General features: G+C 38.6%; 1 protein-coding gene across 1 annotated transcript; it reads right to left on the bottom strand.

Moving 5' to 3' along the window:
- Positions 1 to 3,154: 3,154 nt before the first annotated feature.
- Positions 3,155 to 17,121, bottom strand: LOC135461442 (calcium-activated chloride channel regulator 1-like). The gene is made up of 15 exons (XM_064738547.1): positions 16,871 to 17,121; positions 15,001 to 15,262; positions 13,362 to 13,494; positions 12,771 to 13,015; positions 12,262 to 12,429; positions 11,343 to 11,517; positions 10,900 to 11,021; positions 10,393 to 10,561; positions 9,223 to 9,473; positions 8,654 to 8,831; positions 7,333 to 7,440; positions 6,870 to 7,127; positions 5,820 to 5,936; positions 4,943 to 5,083; positions 3,155 to 3,948 (listed from the first exon to the last, which is right to left on the bottom strand). The coding sequence occupies exons 1-15, from the start codon at positions 17,119 to 17,121 to the stop codon at positions 3,680 to 3,682; spliced, it is 2,847 nt and encodes a 948-aa protein (XP_064594617.1). The 3' UTR covers positions 3,155 to 3,679.
- Positions 17,122 to 19,029: the final 1,908 nt, after the last annotated feature.

Genomic DNA, 19,029 nt, shown 5'->3' with positions numbered 1-19,029 from the left:
TTTAGTCGTCAACCTTACCAGGTAAATGTGATTTATTATATTTCTTTACAGGTCGGTTTTACGCCGGTCTCAAGAATACTTCACTTAAATTATATAACGGCTGCCAGCAATTATGGTAGAAGAAAACCGGACAGCGCCCGCGAGAAACTCACGACAATGCGTGGGTTACTGGCAAACCTTCCCAATTATGGCTGGAAAGGAAGACAACATGGACCGGACTTGAACTCACAGCGTCCGCATTGGTGGGAGGTTCCTCAGTTATTGTGTTTTGGAGGCCGCCTAGTAAATATGATCTTGTGGCCTGTTATAGGTGACTATGAAGGCACCAGTCTCAGGTATGCATTATACATGCACCAGTCCCAGTTATGTTATATTTATGTGCCAAACCCAGATATGCAATATGCATGCAACAAGCCCATGCATGTTATATTTATGCACCAAACCCAGGTATGCTTTATGCATGCAACAAACCTATGTATGTTGCAAGCAAGAAGTGTGTTCTTGTGACACTTAGTGCATTCATGTTTCCGTCTACAATTTGGGCTGTTGCACACTCCAGATCTACAAAAGGATCAACAGTATCCAGGGGGAAAGCCTATTGTTTGTAATGAAAATTGTTTTTGGGCGTGAACATTGTTGGAAGAGCAAAGTCTCCAAAGCTCATCAGGCATCTTAGACGAGGTTGTTGAATGGACAGAACGAAAATTATCGTCGAACTGAGAGTCAGTGTGTCCCTTGCTCATATGAAAGAATACAAGCAGAGGGTTAGCGTGTGTCACTACAGGAGCCTCTGACGGCTGGATAGGCTGGATAGCAATTGTCCCACCCTCTCAACACACACACACCTTTTCCTCAGGCTGAGTGATCGTGAGAGGACGTCTCTCTTGCAAGCACCTGATAACCTCCCCAGCCACAAGCTTTACTGATGCGCAGCCACAAGACGAAGGGGCGACCTGTAAGGCTTCAGACTTCGCCCTTTTCCGTTTCGGGCGACTCACAGCTGACACGACCCGAAAAGAAAATACCTCCAATTGTACCAAGAACACAGTAAAGGCAAGTAGGCATAATACCTTAATTACATGTAGGTACTAATTCCCCCCAAAACAAAAGAAAAAAAACTGTAGAAATTATAAAGACATTGGACAGTGGAAATACCAGTTCCCCCCCCCTCCCCCCCCACTAAGAGCACCCATTATGTTGGCTTCAAAACACAGCACCAGAGGTTGCAATATTACAATAATTAGAGAAAAAGTGATTATACATGCACGCCATGGCTGACATCCGATACCACATGAAAAGAGGGATCATAAAAACATAACCCATGGCCGAAGAAAATATATACAGTGGGTAAACAAGAAAGGAAATAGAACGACCTTAATAATAACAGGGGTACAGAGCTCATAGCGCAAATTGGAACAAAGCCAATGAAATAACAGCTGGGGTACACACAAAACTCTCTTTAGAAAGGTCGGGATATAAAGAGGACAGCCCATAAATGGGGTACCGAAAAAAGTAAGCACACAACCATTAGTAACTGGTAGTGTAAGTACTTAGCATAACGGGTGCTCGCAGGCCTATGACAACCGCATGTATGGCACGTGACACGGGAAACTCGCCAAGGTGTCATAAGAGAGTGTCGGAACATTTTGAAGGAAATTCTGCATGGTAAGAACAAAGTGCCGGCAGAACTCAAAGTGATTACATTAATGGTTAAGATTGTGGTCCTTGACTGTAAACATAATGAAATATTCCCGCTTTTCATAATGGAAGGTTATATCCCTTTCTCTTAAAACGTCCAAGAGCCGTCCTGATGTTCTGGGAATGTTTTGCTGGTACATAACTCCGTACCCTAATATCACATTTCCACTGGGATTCCACAGCCCGCAGTTGGGTAAAAAAAGCGATTGCATTTTCGTGAGAGACCAGCTGTTTCAGTAACTCTTTGTAATTTTAATTCTGTGTCAGATTTGGACAAAAGCGGGGAAGCAACTGGCCAGTAATAACAAGCTTTATATCAGAAGCAGTTTTTGCATACTTTCCAAACGCAAATGTGTCTCTTTCCAGTTTCTCGACGTTACAGCCTGCCTCAGAGCGATCATGACTCACTATCCAGAGGAAGATTGCATCGAGCTCATGTGGATAGTTCACAGCTAAACACTGCAAAGAACGGAGTCCGGGTCTCACGGTGCCTCCGGACATCCCATGACAGTACACCTGGATCTTTGCGCCATCCAATCCCCAAATGAAAAATTCTAAATTAGGATTCATGAAGGTGTCGAAACGTCTTATAAAGTAATGGCCGAGAATAAACACTCGGGAAACCATTACATACACTTAAGCCTACAGTAGAGTAGATAGACTACAAACTGAAAACGGCTTTAATAAACAGTACACAAACGGTAATATCGAAGAGGAAGATTGTCTTCTCGACAGCCTACGATCCGCTAATCTCAGTCTGATGTCTTCATTCAATTAGGGATAAAATAGCACCGGTATTGAATTTTTATTGAAACTGGTGTTTTACGCCGTACTCAAGAATGTTTCACTTATAGGACGGCGCCAGCGTTATGGTGGGAGGAAACTGGGCAGAGCCCGGAGGAAACCCACGACCATCCGCAGGTTGCTGCAAGACCTTCCCACGGACGGCCGGAGAGGAAGTCAGGGTCAGCTGGACTTGAACTCACAACGACCGCATTGGTGAGGCCCATGGAGGCCCACTTAAAATCTTTACAACACGTGTAAAATAAAGTTCATTGACATGTACATGTACGCACATAGGGTGATAAAAAAGCAAGTTATGAGCGAACGCCAATCAAATAAAGTGATATATTCAGTCAAAAGAATTCTACTATGCGACAAATATCCACCATGACAAAAAACAAAGTTTACATTCCGTTAGGAATGCTGTCTTTGCAACTAAATCGACCGAGTAAATAGTAGATTCTACTAAGAAGGAAATATGAAAGTTCTGATGTCAGCGTTTATGGGAAAACAAAATGGACATATAAAACAATGGTGTTGTCCTAACAAAAAAGAGTAAATAATACAGAACGAAATACTTGATAGAGCAAATATTTTTTTTATTGCTATTTTTGATTCTTATAACAAAATAATATCAAAATATTAAGAGAATAAAAAAATACTTTTTCTGGATTTCCTTCAAAAATTTGCGTTTGTAGAATTGCCCGTTTGGACACGATTCAACATGGATACATAATATACAAATAACTATATACAAATGTATGAGTACTGAACACAATGAAAGAATATATAGTCGATGAACGGGATTATCTGCAATAGAACCTGCTACTACAGTATATATGTGGTGCAAGTAATAAATGATCTTGTCTGAAAGACTGAACAGTTTAATTTTCAAGCTAAAGTCTGATCTGGTTTCAGACTGGTCACATCGACAGTACATAAACGCCACGTGTAACCCGCTATTCCCCCTCTACTGATATGCCATTCCATAAAAGTATTAATTAATATTAAGTATTGATTACTTAGTGGGCAGATAGTCAAAGAAATCATGCTGGCCACAAATAACCTCAGTGGTCGAAAGTTACTTGTGTGAAAAGCTGCAAATGAATTATTGTGGACGACATATGGGAGTGATTTCTCAGATGTCCAACGTCGTATTAATACTTCATCGGTATTGATTCACATACAGTCTGGATTGCTAATATTTCATCTGGTGCTCTTTGACATTCTGTTGATACTTTTCTCCCTTGTTTGGTTGCTCTCGTCTCTTGTGTTGTTTGTATATAATAATACTCCCGGCTGACACCAATACGAGGAGAACGAGTCCCAGACTGACAAATCCTGCTATTAAGGGCAGGTTAAGGGGAGGGTTGAGGTACTTTAAAGACACTGAAGCGACGTTAGAGCGCGGACTGATGTTACCACTATTGTCCACGGCTTCCAGAGCAAAAAAATACGTCACGCTTCCTGGAGAAAAAAAGAACAGAAAAAGAGTGTCTCGTGAACTTACATTGGGCAAAATTTAACATCGAATAAATGGAATAAATTAATACGGTCATGATTAACGATAAATTGACGGTATTTCATAACGTGGCCACGGTCAAACTGAAATAACATACGATGAACAATTGTATATGCCAATGAAATTTGTGTCCAGTGTGGTGCCTTTTCTCGACGGATGGCGACTAGGTTCTAGGTCAAACTGACCGTTGATCTCTCTTATTTTTTGCAATGCCTGAATACTATACCTTTGTCCACAAAACGACAGAAATGAATAACATAGACTACACAGCTGAAATCCGGAGTATTTTAGGTGGAAACGCTTTCCCATTCGCTATTGTTATACAGCATTCTGAGAAAGAAACCATCCCCCATGGTCTAGTCTTAAAAAAGTGTTCGGTAATGTTATAACTCGTTAGGGGAGATAACTCCAGTTTCCGCTTTACCAGATAGTTTCTAAAACATTTACATATTTCAAACTGTATTTCATTTATATGTTTCTGATCCGTCTGACCACTGAATTGAGCTTTTCTATTTCCAGGAAAGATCAACACATGTAGCCGTTTAACGTTGATCAACATTAGCATTTGATCACCAATTCTAAACCATAATTACATAGAAGTCACAACAGAATATCCACAGGTTGCAATAGTTCTATTAGGTAGGAAGAAAAATATATTATATAATATATTATATTTCTATGACCTAAACTAACCTAAGCAACAAATCCATAGCAACATATGGTAATATTTGTTTTTGTTTTACGCCGTACTCAAGAATAATTCACTTATACGACGGCGGACAGGTGAGAGGAAACCGGACAGAGCATGGGCCAAACCCACGACCATCCGCAGGTTCATATGGTAATGAAATGACAATTATAACAACTCATTTTCTCATCCCATGTTTGGGGTTTCTTTCCTTTTCTAAAAGAAACGTCGATACAGAGAATTGACCATACCTGTTTCCTCCACATAAATCGTGTACATCTCTTCCGTGCCAGCGGTTTGTGGTTTTATGTCAACTTCTATTCTCGAAGCTCCTCGATGGTTTGTGTAAATTGTATTAAAGTCTTTGGATTTCCACAACACATAGGATGATGCTGCAACATAAAATTGTGCAATTATTGCAAATACCCATCGCGGAAACAACGCATGAGATGTATAACGTTTCAGTGGAACGAGAGCAGCGGTGACAGAGTGATAGTTCGCAGATCTTCACACGTAACCGGCGAAATTCTGCTTCTGGTCAATTTATCTTAGTTAGAAACCCAGCCACACCATATTATCAATACATTCCGAAACCATATATGCACTCATTTGTCATTCTCGTCATTTATTCTGTTTTGTACACATGCATAATCGTTCTGGCTGTCCATCGATACGTCTATCCTTTGGTCGATGGGTCAGTCAAACTTTGGAAATCCTAACTTTAAACACGTGTAATTCGCTTAACGTGGAGCCTGAGTGCCAAACGACATCGAATTTTTGCGAGATTTTGCAGCTTTGACGAATTGTTATTATTGGGCTTTTGGTCTTTGATTTCATTGGTATTTAAAGTTGTACTCGAGTATAACGATACCTATGGGAGACACAAAATCTGCCAGCTCTCAGACTACATGACAAACCTCCTGACATACAGTTTCAGCCGGTCTAACTTAAGAGCTGCATTCTCACCCATTATATCTGGTGAAGAGTCTCTCATCTGAAACCACCGTTACAACCTGCTGATAACCTGATGTTGTACACTTAGCACATGCTTGATACTTAATAAAAATTACAATAAAACATTATGTTTCATAAAGAGTGTGACCCCAATATGTCTGTGACGTCACGTACCTGTTCCCTGGTCGAGATCTGCCCCTGTGGCCGTCCAGCTCAGCGTCACTTCCTCCGTGCCATCGTCCACACTCACCCGTAAATCCGTCACCTTCCCAGGAGGAAAGGCATCAACGCCTGGTGGGGATAAATAATAGTAATAAATAATAACAATTAATGTAACAAAGATTTCAGAACTGAAAAGGTTAAACAAGGCATGTTTTTTGAAAAGCTGTATAAGCTTACACATAGGCGATAAATAGGGCATCTTTCCTACCTAAAATAATTCGGGTAATATATTGTGGACAAACAGAAATAGTACTGAAATAGTTGAAATAATACTTATGCATTACAAAGAACAATGGTCAGTATGACTTGGATCCGAGGCGCAATTTACACGAGAAAAGGCCAAATGTGGTCATTTTTAACATGGTTCAGGATTTGAATCGAACTTTACTTAGGTCTAGATATTGTGTATTCTGTGGAGCGAAGCAAAACGTAAGAAGTAATTAGCAATAATTAGCATGAAGGTGTGAGATAGGGTGTTATAAACTTGTACACGCTCAAGAGAAATACTGCACAATGATATGCATGATACAAATACCGAGTACTTTGTGTAAGTGAACCCAATACTCCTGATTGCATTATGAAAGTAAAATACAAACTAAGGGACCAAAATCCAGTGAGCACACAAAAACAACGTATGAACTTTGACTTATTAAGCAGACTTTTCTTCAATTATGTATTTATTTGATTTGATTGGTATTTTACTCAAATCGAATATGTAGACAAGCAAATTAATCGTTTTAGATTCTACCAACAAAATTTATCTTGTATTTCATAAATTGTTATACTATACATTTTAATTTGTTACAGTTTTTGTTTATTGTTGTCTCTATATAACTAATGCTTGAACAATAATATGTCCAAAGTAGACATACAGTATAAGCCAAAATGTGCAAAGTTTAATGAACGGAGTTAAAAATAGGTAAAACAAAACCTGCTTCTTGCTTGCTACAGGTAATTTAAAATTTTTCCATATACTCTAAACACCATACTGATGAATATTACCTGCTGTGAAATTCTCCAGGCGAAAGGATCCTGCTGATGTTACGCGCTGAAAGTTTTCCGTGTGTTGTCTGGATCCTGTATTTCGACGCTCTCTGTTTCTTCCGGCCGCTCCGCTTCCGCCTGCTCCAACGATTTTGTCTTTCATGACAACGGACACTGGTGAGTCGTTTACTTTCACTTTTACATGATATCGGCCGTTGTCGGTAAAGTTGGTGACATAAGAGGAGTAAATGCCATCATCTTTCGAAGTGTCTCCACCTGTAATATGTTGTGATATATAGTAAGTTGTGTTTAACATCTACGATAGCCCCAAAAATACGTTTTTAAGCTGATTTCTTTTTTTGCCCTTGACCCATAGTTATCTATTTGACACCCAATAAATTTAGCAAACAATTCTGTATAATAATTATCTCGGTTTGGGCAGACCATAGAATCCGTCCTTGTTGAAAATTGGGAAACTCACCTGCGCCGTTATCTCTTAACGCCAGCTGTATAGATGGCGCTGTTTCCCCCGCAGCATTCGGTCTCTCCAAAATAGCTTCCACATTAGCTTGCAATACTGGAGACAAGCCTGATTTAAAGATAAAACATCTGTTCAGTTTTAAAGTACAAAGTGTGTGAGCAGTACTTTTTTTACTGTGTTCCCTTTGGGATTTAAATTACTTTCAACTGTTAATTTCAATTACTTTTTGTACTTTCAATTTATTTATTCATCTGACTGATATTTAATGCCATACCAAAGATGTTTCACTTAAAGGAGAAGAAAATATAAAAATGATACCAAAATCAGATGAAAAAGCGTCAAAACTTATTTGCAGATGTGATCTTTAATATTTTGGGGGATTTTTTTTCAAGAAAAAAGGGCATTTGAAAATATTTTTGTATGGTGGGTATTTGGGACCAACTTTTGGTATTAATCGTTGTTGCATATTAATGTTCTAAATAAGGATGTGATACTTGTCTAATAAATTTATTTGAATGTAAATTTGTTTACATCGAAGTTTATATCGAAACATATGCATTTAACCAAAATTATGACAATATTTATGAACATGTTAAAAATGTAAATATGATCCAAATTGAGGTTTACTGCATGTGTTAGCTGAAAAGAACAAATTCTAGTGCAAACATATTTATTAAACCTGTGTAACATCCTCATTTATGACATTATTTAAGACTATAAATACCAAAAGGTGGTCCCAAAAACCCACCATACAAAGATTATTTTCGATGGATTATTTTACTTACAGAAAAATCGGAAAAAATATTGAAGACCACATTTAGGAATAGCTTTTTGCACTCTTTCATCTGAAATTTATGTCATTTTTATGTTTTTCTCCACCTTTCTACAGCTGGAGGAAACTGGTGTGTCGGGGTAAACCATCCTAACAATCACAGTCGCAATGAGTCTTCAGCGTGTGAATGATTGATCGTATCTTTAAAAATCTTTCCACAAAATATATTAAGAGAAAATATTTCTGTCATTTATATATAGATTTTATGTGGATTGTACGCCCATTGGTTAAGTTATGTATGTAAAATATGGTCTTCCCATTCTATCGAAAACCATTCACTGGCTCCTGTTTTAAACTTGTTCTCGCCATGGTATGGCTGAAAATCCATTCATTCGTTCAATCATGTACAAGACTACTGACTCCTTGAGTTTGTCACAAATTCTTTGGAAGTTATTTTTGTAAGGCTGGAATCCTTTGACCAACGGAGCCCAATTTTCATATGTTATCTTTTCAAATAAGCATTCATTCTCTTGGAGGCTCATATCTTACCTTGGGACACGCTGACATATAGAATTTGACGGTCATCCGGAAACTGGACCGTTTTCTTAGCCCATGTTGCCGTGGTTACAATCGGTCCACTCCGATCGGTCACGCCTGAGGTCACAGTTATTGTAACAGGTTGTTCTATTTGATTTGGGTTCCGGATGAACAATTTCCAACGGCCTTTCTGTAACATATGCAACGTTTCCATAACAATTAGTGAAAGTTCTCAGTGTTTGTGTGCGAAATTTAAAAAAATTCAACATAACAAATTCACTTTTTGTGCTCTAAAGAAGATTTTATAGACAAAATTGCTCGTTTGTGGGACGGTATTCCACCAACACGCGGATGGTCATGGGTTTGCCCCGGGCTTTGACCAGTCCCCCCACCCCACCCCCCAAACATAATGTTGGCCGCCGTTATATAAGTGAAATATTCTTGAGTACGGCGTAAAATTCCAATGACATAAATCAATAAATAAATAGACAAAATTCACAAAATAATTCACGATCTCTCAGAAAAGTACTTTCAAGTTTACACAGTATGTGTGGCTAAGTTTGTTAAATAATGAAACTTACTTCTGCCACCCCAGGAATTTTTATCCGAGTCTCTTTGAATTCCAAGTCTGTGATGCATTCTGAATCATTGCGGGATATTTTACGGCCAGACGGCGTCGTAACCTCGATGATGATCACGTGAGTAGAATGGCCTATCAAAAACTCTGTCTTTTTGCCGATGGTGGAGTCGATGACGATATTTTCTTGGTAAGAGTTGTTTCCCTTGATCGTGACCGACTGACTAGATAACTGGATTGGTCTGTCCAGGATCCCTGAAGTGAAACACGAACAGCTGCACCAAGACTCGCCTCTATATCCAGAAGATTCACTGAGAAACCTAGCGTAATATACTACAATTGATGCTCCCAAGATATAAAATGTACTTTTAACTTAATATTTTGAGTCTTATTCAATCATCATCAGTGTGGTATCAGACCCAAGGCAGCCATGAACAATATATCAAAAGATAGGACTCCGTTTCACAAAGCGCACGTAGCGCCAAGCTCACGTAACTACCACGACGACGTAATGCCTAGAATACTGGTTGCCATGGGAGATATGTTCACGTAACCTTACGTGCGCATTGTGAAACGGGCCCCAGGTTCTCTCCTCGAACAAAGGAGTCCTAATTAGAATCGGAATAAAATTTTATTCAATCCTTGAGTATCAAGTGAATTGTGTTTTAATACTCATTACTTTTTATATAGAAAATGCACTCTCGCATTAGTTTAAATAATTTTGGCCCTACCAAAATGCCTTGTTACAAATCCCACTGGTACACTTATGCTGACATCAGCCACAGGAAATGCGGAAGATTCAGTCATTTATGTGTGCATACCGTCATGTTCCTTTTGTCTCATGAGTATATGTGTCGAAACAGACATTCTTATACCGGCCGCGAACCATAATGGACATTCTAAGTCAATAAAGGTCAGGTCAGTTCCCACAACTACGTTTAAAACAATTCACCGAGCAAATTAAGTATAAAATTATGATGGAATCATGCTAAAAGAAGCAGTCAGCGGTTTTTGATTATGTTTTAAGGTGAAACCACGTATTTCCGCCAAGGTTGTGTAAGAGTTCAAGTAGCTTTAATGGTCGCTGGTATTTATTTTCCACGGATATAGCCAAATATAACTTACATTGATATGAATATGATATGCACGAGAGCTCTATTTCAACGTTACATACCTGTTCCACGTTCTCCTAGGGCAATGAAGGCTTCATTTAAGGCGTTAGAATCTCCTTTATCGGAAAAGAAGTAAGAAGAGCCTTGGGTCACCTTGGCTAAAACCTCTATCTTCTGGTCCGCTTCTTCAGTAATTGCGATTGTGTCAACAATAACGTTACTGGAGATAACCTGGAATAATTCGAAACATTACTGTATATGTGGTCTCTCACATACGGGTGGCGAAATGCTACGGTCTAGTGCAGCTGTCCATGTAGACTTGACTGGAAACAAATCCACCTTGCGTCAGTGATAGTGCAGAAAAGAGATCATACATTAAGGCCACTGTTATGTTACATGTGAGGGCAAGCAAGCTGTACTTTATTTTTTTTATGTATGTACAGTACTAACTTAGGTGAGATGTTACTATTTGTATACAACAGCGCATAAGCATCGATTCTGTTTTCATTTTTGCATTAGTCTCCTCCATTAGATGCCGTATTGAACACAAATGTTTCAAAACAAATTACCTGATTCCTGACATTAGCCAGCCAAGGAGGCCTGTTTTCCTTGCCGTCAGAGACTAGCAGTATAACTCCCCCTGCTGGATCCTGTCCATCACGTGATAACACCGCCATAGCCTTCCGCAAACCTGAAATAATTGCCTCATGCATTATGAAAACAGACAATCAGGTATTAAATTAAGATAGGCCACACATGACCGAAGCACATCGTTTAATAATGTATTGAAGCAACATAGTGGTTTGCATTATTTCCTAGTAGTTAAAGTATCTTATGAAAATAAAGTTTCGAAATGGTTTTTAAAAAATCTAATGGGAAACACTGCCCGCCTAAAGCAAGTGGGGACAAACGGTGTACTCTTTCGTTCTTTTCTGTAATTAGGTCATTGTTTCTTCATTGACATTGTAGATCTGGATTCGAACCCACGACCTTCTTTTATAAGCCCACATACCGTCCCCTATACTTGTCGCCCCATAAGCTGACTTTGGTATCTGAGCCACGAGTTGATCACGAGTTGAGTTTTTCACTGCGGTCAGATAAGCCTTGATAGTCGCCTTGCTGCTGAACCACACAATTCCAATCTGGTCACCTTCGACGGCCACGTTCAGGATGTAATTCTTAACAGCCTGTCGAGAGTAATAATATAAAAAGAACAAGTAAAATACGGCTTCTTGTGTCAACTTCACATTAAAAGGGTCGTATAGGCATGATTAGTTTAGACGTATTTTGTTTAAGATTTATGTAACTGATTTACGTCTAATTCTAAAATATTTCATTTCATGATGGCGGTCGAGTTTATGGCCGGACGAAAGCGGATACAGCACGTGCCAGAACGCCAGCTGAATTGGAACACGAGACTTCATTCTTCATCACATGTATTTAATAAATATATGATTTATTCACAATTATTCACAAACATGTGACATCCGTATAATGTTATTGGGTTCAATAAAGAACAATAAGCATCAAACTTAGCGCGAGGAAAGATAATATTTAAAGATGTGTAAGGTGAAACTGACATTCGCCGTGTCAACTTTTTAAAGAGTTATGCACCGAAAAAAACCCTCCGAAAAGTGATGATCAGTAGTGATTCACGCGAACCGCAGGTCTGGATCCCTTCACGAAGAGAACTGTAGTCTATTATGTAGACAACCGTCAATACACAACTTCGAAAGTAATACAAATATGTGTATAGCAATGAATACAGCAGTATTCACTTATATGCAGTTATTAACTGCATGTTATTTGCATATTACTACAGGTACTTCCAAAATCCCACACAAAGACACACCATTGTAATCTGACTGAAATAGAGTTGAATTTGACCTTATTGTCAAAGGAAATAAATAATCCTAACTACATGTACCTACTTGTGCCAACTTGTACAGTTTGTGGTTGTGTGTCATGCTACCAGAGGTATCCAGCACAATTACTGTCCTCTTGCTACTGTGTTTTACAAAACGAAACGTGGGCTCTGTACTTGGCACATCACGTGGCAAATTTGCGCCCTCTGCGAAGTCTGGATGGCTCCTCAGAACCTGTGACGTCACAAAATTAATTTTCATAAATACATTATATATTCAATCAATGCAAAAAGTCAAATAATGCTTGAACCACAGTGAAAATCCTGATAATTTAAATGTATGGGTTAGTTATATTTTAAGAACGCGATGAAAAATAAACTTATATTAGAAAAAATAGATGTCTTCTGGGAATATTTTAAGAAAAATACAACATTACAAAAACAAATGTTTTGCATCCTTATGATGACAAAACACTGTAAAAAAATGTTATGATCTTAACTTATCTCCATTCATCAATCTTACTCCGGCGTAACGCCCTACGTGCGCGTCAACAACTACTGAAAGAAAGCACATACCTCCCAAACGCTCTTCCCGTCACAATTCCGGTTTTGCGTGGTCGGAGCCTGACGATTGTGTAAAGTGTTCGGAGAGTTTGTGTCGTTGTCACAAAACCCCACCACGTGATCCAGCTTATGGCTGTACATCAGTGAGCCGTACTTCCCAGACACCTCTTGTTCGTCCTTGAACTGACAGAATTCATACGGCAAACCATTCTTGAAATCACAGAGACCGTTTCCCTTTAAGTAGTCATAGAACTCTCCTGTTCAAATAAAACAGAACAGATACGAATTTGTTACCTGGGTGATAGAATGGTTTAACCACTGGTCAGTTGGCTAGCTGATAGGTTGGTGACTGATTACATGATTACTTGTTTCATCCGTTAAAAGTAATTCTTCACTGAAAATACCTACAAAATGGTAAACTAAATAAGATTCAGAAACCCACAAGAGTCTGTGTTCAAGGAGAACCAGAGTCATATAATACTTAATCATACATCAACTACGCTGGCAGTAAAAGGAAATATTCTCTAAAAGTTTTGCACTAAGCGTTTCTCGCCTATAAAGCTTCGGGACACTGCCTGGACAACTGATTGTGCTTGTCATTACCTCTCAGAGCTGTGGAACATCGCGTTCCTTCTATTTCTCCGTTCTGGGCAGCATAAAATTCCGGACTCAGAAACCCATCCGGGTACTCGTCAAACACGCCGTACCGTAAATGAGCCCACTCGTGAACAATTACCTGTGACGTAACAGGATAAAAGACATGTCTTAGAATAACATGAATTGGTTAACAAAATGTTTGTATTTTATCCACACCTTAACTGAATGCCATGAAATGACGTAGTAGAAGAACGCTAGTTTATCTTTATCACGAGTTATTGTAAAAGAAGTAATGGATGTGAAATTACAAATATTACAGCCCCGTACCATTTCCGTGGGGTTCAGCAAAATGCTTTACCAAAATTGAGCAGAATATTAAAGAAAGTACATGTATTCAAGAAGATAATCAAACTGAAGACAGCAATCAATTTTATCCAGAGTTATCATCACACACAGATCTGACAGGTAGGTCTTTATGTTGAAACGGAAGGAAAAACCAGTTTTAACGGCACTGGAAAGCCAAAGACTGGTGTTTAAAACATGAAATGGCTATTTATACTGTCGCCCAAAAGACATCGAAGTCCATGTTGCTGATCAGGTGAGTCATCGAGACGCATCTACTTCCTCCATTTTATATTTGCGATCCACTTAATATTCACGCGATCCACTTAATATTCACAATGGTAAATATAACAACATGCAGCATACTAAACCCTGAAGCATTGAACAGGTCAAACGATGAGAGAAGGTGTGCTGCAGACAACAATACCACTGATTATATTGCACTCAATTTACAAAAGTTGGCCAGGACGTGACGAAAATATATGCTGCTTATATATATATATATATATATTTTTTTTTGTAATGTAAGTATATGTCAAGTGTTATAGCTGACATATCAAAGAATCTTTGACATTAATCCATATAAACTGAATACAACTGTCTTGTAGTGGAACTCGCCAAATTGCAATTGGAGAGAGAGAGATTGTGGTTGGCAAATTAGTTTCATTATAATGATTGTATGTACGTGTATGTTTCAGGTTTTACGTCAAGTGAGAAAGTTCCATTTTTTAAGATTTTGGTATGACCCGACTCGGGTTTGATCTCGGGGTCTTCCGATTCGAGGCGGCGCTTAAACTAATAGGCCAACGAAGGGATCTGCTTAATTTGATTTAGTATTTTTAGGAAATATTGAAATATTGAAAAGAAGGTGGGTAAATTATTTGACCATGACCACTGTTCGTGAATGTAAGGACACTGATTCCTATGCTGGTCGTACAGAAAAATGATGGAGACAATGATTATGGTATTGCGCTGATAATAATTATGAAGGTAGTTAATGAAGATTAACACTGACGGCAACGATATCGAGGAAGATAACGATTATTGCAATATAATTTGAGATAATGACGAAGATGAATATAAAGACAAACTCGATGATGATTATACAACCACACAATGATAGTGAGGATCTAACAACGTTTACGGCGACAACAATCGAAACCACAGTTTTGATGATATTTTGATAGCGATATAATCATAATGACGACGGAAATGAAGATAATGATGACAGTGATAATAATGATAATGATGATACTTTTATCGTATATGAGATCCCTAAAAAGAACAAAATAGGTTTACAAACCTTTTCGTAAGTTCCGTATTGTCCGGCTATGGTGCCATTCTTCAAGTACTCTGGAGTAAGCTGCATATACTCCCCGGGTTTCCCACAAGGACTACTTCGGATAACGAAAGGTTTGTGCCGTTGTTGCCTGTCTTGGTCCGTCGTGCTGTCTATGACGATGTCGCTTACATCAATGGTTTGATTGGTGGCAGAAGCATACTCTCGTCTGTTTGACCAACTTTTGGGTACCAAAACAATAATTTCCTCAAAGAAGGCTCGTTTCCTGAGATAAAAAAGATCAGTGATATTGAAGCATTCTCAATATATTAACTGTTTGCATTTTCATTGTATGTCATACTGCGACCTCATAGTACTTGAGTAGAAGTCTGGGTGTCTCATCCAACATTCGTCTACCAATAGTTCGAGTTTAGTATAAATAGCAGGACCATTTTCCAAAATAAAGTTCAAAGAAGAAAGAAAGTATATAAAGTGAGACCGTATAGGACGGATTCATATAAAGAGAAGCAGAAGTGTTGGAAAGAAACAATAAATAGTTTTAAAGCACTTAAATTTAATCAGTATCAAAATCGTGTTCCCTGCTAGTTTATTAATTGTCGTTAATCAAAAATATGTATCTCAGTCGCGATTTAATTGTAACCTTTAATAAGTTTATGCAGTGGGATTTTAAGTGGGATTATACAGTTATGAAGGAGAGCGCCAGGGAAATCTGGACGCACTAGATATTTACACTAGAGAATCATACTCATTGTAAAGATTTAGAAATCAGAAGTGAAGGTTGTAATAGCTTGTGACTTTGATTAAAGTCGACATGCAACACAAATGACCAAACTAATGTAGAAGGTCATATCTATCGGACCCATCTTTACATTGCTATAAAAATAACTATAATTAATCAATGTCAAAATTGAAAATCCCTTGCCCTAAATGCAATGTGGCGTTATATTTACAGGTGAATTCAGTGTGAGAAAAGTCATCTTGACCTTAAACAAGCCTTTGTAATAATACTTTTCATAATGATGCTTAATGTAAAACAATGTTATGATCTACCGTGTCTTGAAAAAGACATCTGAACAAAAATCGAATATACATATATATGTCGGTAGTTAATGTCGGTACAAATCTGAACATGGCACTGATTTGAAAACCTTGATGAATGATCATTGTTCAGATGTTGAACATGGTAACGAAGAAATGAAGGAAATATCTAAAAAAGGAAGGGTTATTGTGCAAAAAGCGTCTTGGAACGGACGTATTTTCTGCCTTGTTATTGTGAGGTTATGAAATGATTTTATCATAAGTAATAAGTTAACTGCAATACATGATACGTGTGATTTGCTTGAGGAAATATCTCCTGTATGTGACGTCGTCGGCATCAAAGCGAACATTTAGATATTCTATGATTACATGTTCAGTCCTGTATATGTACAATTCAAAAGTTATTGCGTTACAAATAATTTCTTAAGTGTTTATATTTGCCAAACATACAGCTGATTATGTCAGTGTACCTGGCTGTCAATCCTAAACCAGTTGACATATTGAATAGACCCAAATATACTTGCGTTTGGGGAGGAAATACATTACGGTAATACATTATTTGTGACAAGCCTAAACTAGTCCAGAATATTTAACGTGCCACTGAATACCGTAGCCCTCTTTCCAAATCGTCCATTTGGTTGCTATATGTTTTTTATGTAAGCTCAGAATACACTTGCCCTACTTTCCGTTACTTGAACTACGAATTAGTCCGCACATTTCTATGTTACAACTTCCTATATAACCAACCAGAATGTAGTCCCCTGTTCGATTTGTACTTTGATATACACATTTAACTACTTCCCGCATTAGGAAATAACTAAGAAAAGTTACTTACTTGGTTATTTGATAAAGAAATGTCGAGGCTTTGGCGAAGACGTCTTGGATTCTGTTCAGCAGCGAAATGTCTTCCGTAACATTGTTACCAATGGCAATAAGGATTTGTCTGTAACCGTTGTTTTTTAAGTAAATGGATCCTCGTCCGCATGCTTCAGTCACTGGCCAGTGGCCAATACTGGCCACTAAAACAATGACCACGAAGGCACATTTGTTCGTGTAACCACAGTGCGAACCGGTAGCTCGGATCATCTTGACATCCGTGAATACACACTCACTTAACACTGTCTCAGCTGCAATGTTTGCACTTAGACAGCACCTGAAATCCAACTGTACCAGGTATGGTTGAAGTTCTCACCTTTGTACAGTAAATGTGCGCTGTGAAGCATCAAAGATCCGTTGTGATTATTGAGTCATGGCTTCTATGTAAGTACGTCCGCCAACAAACACATCTTCAGATAATCCAGAATGGCCTGTCGTGCAGAATGGATCTTTTTTGGTTTATAAATAACACATGGAAATCAGATCATGCTAATAGTTGTCACTTTAACGCAGATCTGCCGAAATCTGATGCGTTTCGTGGTAGTTTCAGAAGGCACCTCTTCCATTTGGTATGCTTATCCAAGCTGCCATCTGACACCTGGTGAGTTAGTCCATGCCAATCACCCGCTGAACCCAGTATAATCTTATCTCATGGGACAGCACGATTCACTACCTTTCAAATCCGTACGTGGTGGGGAGTGGGGCGGGGGAAGGGTGGGTGGTGGTTTGACAGCGCAGAGGTTATTCTTTGTTTTCTTTGGTATGACAGCCCCCTCTGACTCAGTCGTCCTCCAAGTTAACAGTTGGTCTGATATCCTTTAGATCTCGTCTCGACCCCCGGCAAGGTTTTAAAAGCGTTCACAATAGAATCGTCTGTATTCTTTACAATAGTTCGGGTCCCAAGGTCGTCCAAGTGGAATGCATGACAAGGTCTGGATCTGTTATGTAAAACACATCATTGCGTGAACAAGAATGCGATAATGAGCCAATAGGAATGTTTAAATAAACAGGTATAGAAACACAAAGCTGCATACAGTCCGGGGAAATAGAAAGTAGAGAACAGAAAGTTGTGATACAAGTATCGATACATTTACAGCCTGGGTTTGTTGACCTTGGGACATCTCCGTGATACACTCATGCTGGCTTCCTCTCTGGCCGTACGTGGGAAGGTCTGACAGCAGCCTGCAGGTGGTCGTGGGTTTCCCTCGGGCTGTGCCCGGCTTTCTCCCACCACAATACTGGACGCTGCCGTATAAGTGAAATATTCTTGAGTACGGCGCAAGACACCAATCAAATAGATAAATAAATATCTCCGTGATACATGTGTTCCTCGGTTACTCTAATTCTTCTAAGTTTTTCGACAGACATCAGTAGTGTTGAAAGAAGAATATTACATTTCTTTACCGGCTTCTAGGAAAAGTAAAGATATGAATATGTTGTTCATTAGATGTTCTAACCATGTGAGAAAAAAAGACACTCAATATTCCTGCTACAATTATATATATACTGGCTAAAAAGAGCAAGCCAGGTGTCCCAAATTTTAGAAGATATAGGCTTTACGGGTTAAGCAAATAGGTATAACGTATATGATAACCCACAAGGGATACCTAAAGACGAATTAATATCGAGTAAAAAATAACATATTCAGTACATGAATGCCGCCGCATATATTAGTTGCACAGGCCTATATCATATTTTTTTTTTTACGTCTCGTCGTACAAAACAGTCATTTTTGGCAAACATATAAACATGCAGCGAGCAATCACGCCACGTATTTGACGTATAAACATCGTTTGTTTCTTTTCGCACTGCACTGATTTAAGTTTAAGTATCTACGGATACAATGACAAACTCGAGAGTATATGGCAACACGCAGTAAATAATCACATCATGTATTTATCAGAAGGGGAGAAAGAAGTACACACATTAGTTGTTTTCGTGTCTATGTATATTATGTCTCAGCAGGGAAAGACCCGTACATGATATCGTATATATAAACACCAACTGTACTTAAAGCATATATCGTGCACTTAACCTATAAACCTCCGGTTTACCGACACATCTAATACTGCTACTATAAGTACCACGTGGTCGATTGGCGTGGGGACATCCGAGAAT

The sequence above is a fragment of the Liolophura sinensis genome, chromosome 1 (genome assembly GCF_032854445.1).
Source record: "Liolophura sinensis isolate JHLJ2023 chromosome 1, CUHK_Ljap_v2, whole genome shotgun sequence".
In the NCBI taxonomy this organism is placed as follows: Eukaryota; Metazoa; Mollusca; class Polyplacophora; order Chitonida; family Chitonidae; genus Liolophura; species Liolophura sinensis.
Note: the sequence above shows the minus strand (reverse complement) of the source record. Positions and strands in the feature narration are given on the sequence as shown.